Source organism: Chiloscyllium plagiosum, unplaced genomic scaffold (assembly GCF_037043375.1).
Source record: "Chiloscyllium plagiosum isolate Xiang-an unplaced genomic scaffold, Cpla_swu_hap1 HiC_scaffold_3, whole genome shotgun sequence".
NCBI classification, from domain to species: Eukaryota; Metazoa; Chordata; class Chondrichthyes; order Orectolobiformes; family Hemiscylliidae; genus Chiloscyllium; species Chiloscyllium plagiosum.
The window spans coordinates 146,835,561-146,838,235 of record NW_028270141.1 but is presented as its reverse complement, the minus strand read 5'-3'; the positions used below and the strand labels follow the sequence as shown (position 1 = coordinate 146,838,235).

At 42.5% G+C, this 2,675-nt stretch overlaps 1 protein-coding gene across 1 annotated transcript; it reads left to right on the top strand.

Moving 5' to 3' along the window:
- The first annotated feature begins 1,409 nt into the window (after positions 1–1,409).
- LOC148151776 (general transcription factor II-I repeat domain-containing protein 2A-like) lies at positions 1,410–2,363 on the top strand. The gene has a single exon (XM_087976791.1). It carries the CDS (start codon positions 1,410–1,412, stop codon positions 2,361–2,363), a length of 954 nt encoding a protein of 317 aa, XP_087832917.1.
- Positions 2,364–2,675: the final 312 nt, after the last annotated feature.

Below are 2,675 nucleotides of genomic sequence, written 5' to 3'. Positions count from 1 at the left end.
ATTGAATGCACTGTGTAAAAGTGTGACATAGGTAGGTTTAATTGAGTCATTCAAGAGGGCGATGGCTGATTATTGGGGTAAAAATACTCAGTGATAACATGTCTGCATGGGTTTTCTCTGGGTGCTCCGGTTTCCTCCCACAATCCAAAGATATGCAGGTCAGGTGCATTGGCCATGCTAAATTGCCAAGTTAGGGGTAAATATAGTGTAGGTTACTCTTCAGAGGGTCATTGTGGACTTGTTGGACCAAAAGGCCTGTTTCCATACTGTAGGGAATCTAATCAAATCTGTGTGTGGCATTGACTTCCAAAACGGGACATTAATGCATCAGCATGCTAATCAGAAAGTGGGACAGCAGAGGAACCTCAAAGAAGCTGTGTGACCCCACAGCTTTTAGGAAATTTTGATCACTTGCTAGTTTACACTCAAAATTTATTTTCCTCCTCATTATTATATTTTTGGGCATTTTTTTGTTGGCTTTTAAACTTTGCCTGTCCATTGAATTACCATTAATCTTAATTGCCCATAACGTTCATGGATGTGTAGGTTAGGTGCATTAGTCAGGGATAAATTAGAGTAATGGGGAATAGGTTTATGTGGGTTACTTTTCAGAGGGTGGGTGTGGACTTATTGGGTCAAAGGGCCTGTGTACACACTGTAAGGATTCCAGCCCGATTCAGTTTCTAGTCAGTAGTAATCCTCAGGATATTGGTAGTGGGGGATTTAATGATGGTAACAATGATGGTAATCAGTGCCTGTTAGATTCTGTTCTGTTGCCTGGTCATTGTCTGACACCTGTTTGCCATTTCTGTTCCACACCACTTAACAGTCCAAACCTGGATGGTTTCCAAGGTTTACTGCATTTGGACATAGACTGCTTCAGTATCTGAGGATTCACAATGATGCCGACCGTTGTAAAATCATCAGTAAAATCATCTCCAGTTCTGACCTTATGATTGAGGAAAGATCACTGATGAAGCAGCTGAAGATGCTTGGGCGTAGAACACTACCCTGAGGAACTCCTACGTAGATATTCTAGAGCTGTGCTGACTGATCTCCAATGCCCTCAGCCATCTTCCTATATCAGGAAGACCAGAACAGTTTGGGTTTGAGAACATTTGTTTGAAATTTAGGACAGAGAACATAAGAATCATTGTGTTAGAGCAGACCTGGGCATTTTATGGCCCGCGGGCCATATCCGGCCCTTTGGTCATTCCTGTCCGGCCCGCATGAGGTCAATCTTAAATTAGAACATAAATGAAAAAGTATTTATGCCATGCACACAATACAACTGTGTTGCTTTTGTTTTGAAAAGGATGCTTTTTTTATTTACGTATGGACGCACATGCGCGAGTATGTGCATGCGTGCGTGAACAGCTAAAAGTGATGCCTGCTGGCTAGCCTTCAAAATGTCAGCTCACGCCAAGACAAGTTATGTCATTTCCCACGAAATCGCCAGAAACAGTAAACCGTTTTCTGATGGAGAGTTTATTAAGGTGTGCTTGTTGGACTCTGCAGAACTAATATGCATGGAGAAAAAGGAGCCATTTGAGAATGTGCCCCTCTCCCGACGCACTGTAATGAGAAGGATTGGGGACATTGCGAGAAGTCTGGAGCTTCAGCTGCAGCACAGAGTGGTCAATTTTGACTTTTTTTCCTTGGCTTTGGATGAGAGCTGCGACGTATCTGACACAGCCCAGCTACTCCTCTTCGTACGTGGGACAACTATGGACTTTAAAATCACAGAGAAGCTGGCAGCCATGCAATCAATGAAAGGAACAACTGGTAATGATTTGTTCACGGAGGTAATTGCATGTTTGGACATGTTGGGACTAAAATGGGCCAAGCTGGCGGGTGTGACAACGGATGGTTGTCCAAATCTAATGGGAGAAAATGTTGGACTCTTAAAGAGAATGCAGGATAAAGTGGCAGAAATTGACCCTGAACAGAAATTGGTATTTTTGCATTGTATTATACATCAGGAATTGTTGTGTAAGTCAGTGTTAAAAATTAACTATTTGGTTGATGTTGTAACTAAAATAATTAACTTCATCAGGGCAAGAGCTTTGAATCACAGGCAGTTTGTTGCACTTTTGGAGGAAAATGAGACTGAACATCGTGACATAGGCTACCACACAGCTGTCAGGTGGCTCAGCCTGGGCAAAATGCTGAAAAGTGTATGGGACCTGAGAGAAGAGATTCAAGATTTCTGTGTGAAGAAAGGGAATGGCATTCCACAGCTTTCAGATGCAGACTGGATTGCAGACCTTGGTTTTGCTGTTGATGTGACTGCACTTATGAATGAACTAAATGTGAAACTACAGTGCAAGGGCCTTTTTGTGCATAAATGTACAACTTGGTGAAGGCTTTTATGAGAAAGTTGCAGCTTCTCTCAAGCCAAGTGGAGGACGACATTCTCACCCACTTGCCAACACTGAAGGAAATTGCACCTTCAGCTGATCACCTCCACAGGTACTTATCTATGTTAGAAGCACTGCATGGTGAATTTTCAAGGTGATTTCAAGACTTTAAAACGGTTGATAATGAAATGCACATGATCTTTTCCCCATTTACATGCAATGTGGAGAATGCACCTAGTGATGTTCAGCTTGAACTCATTGACCTGCAGTTTGACACACTTCTGGCAGAGTACTTTAGGTCAGTCTCACTGCTTG

What these genes read in the sequence shown, in the direction of transcription:
- LOC148151776 (XM_087976791.1), top strand. Translation starts at nt 1,410, where the DNA reads ATGTCAGCTCACGCCAAGACAAGTTATGTCATTTCCCACGAAATCGCC.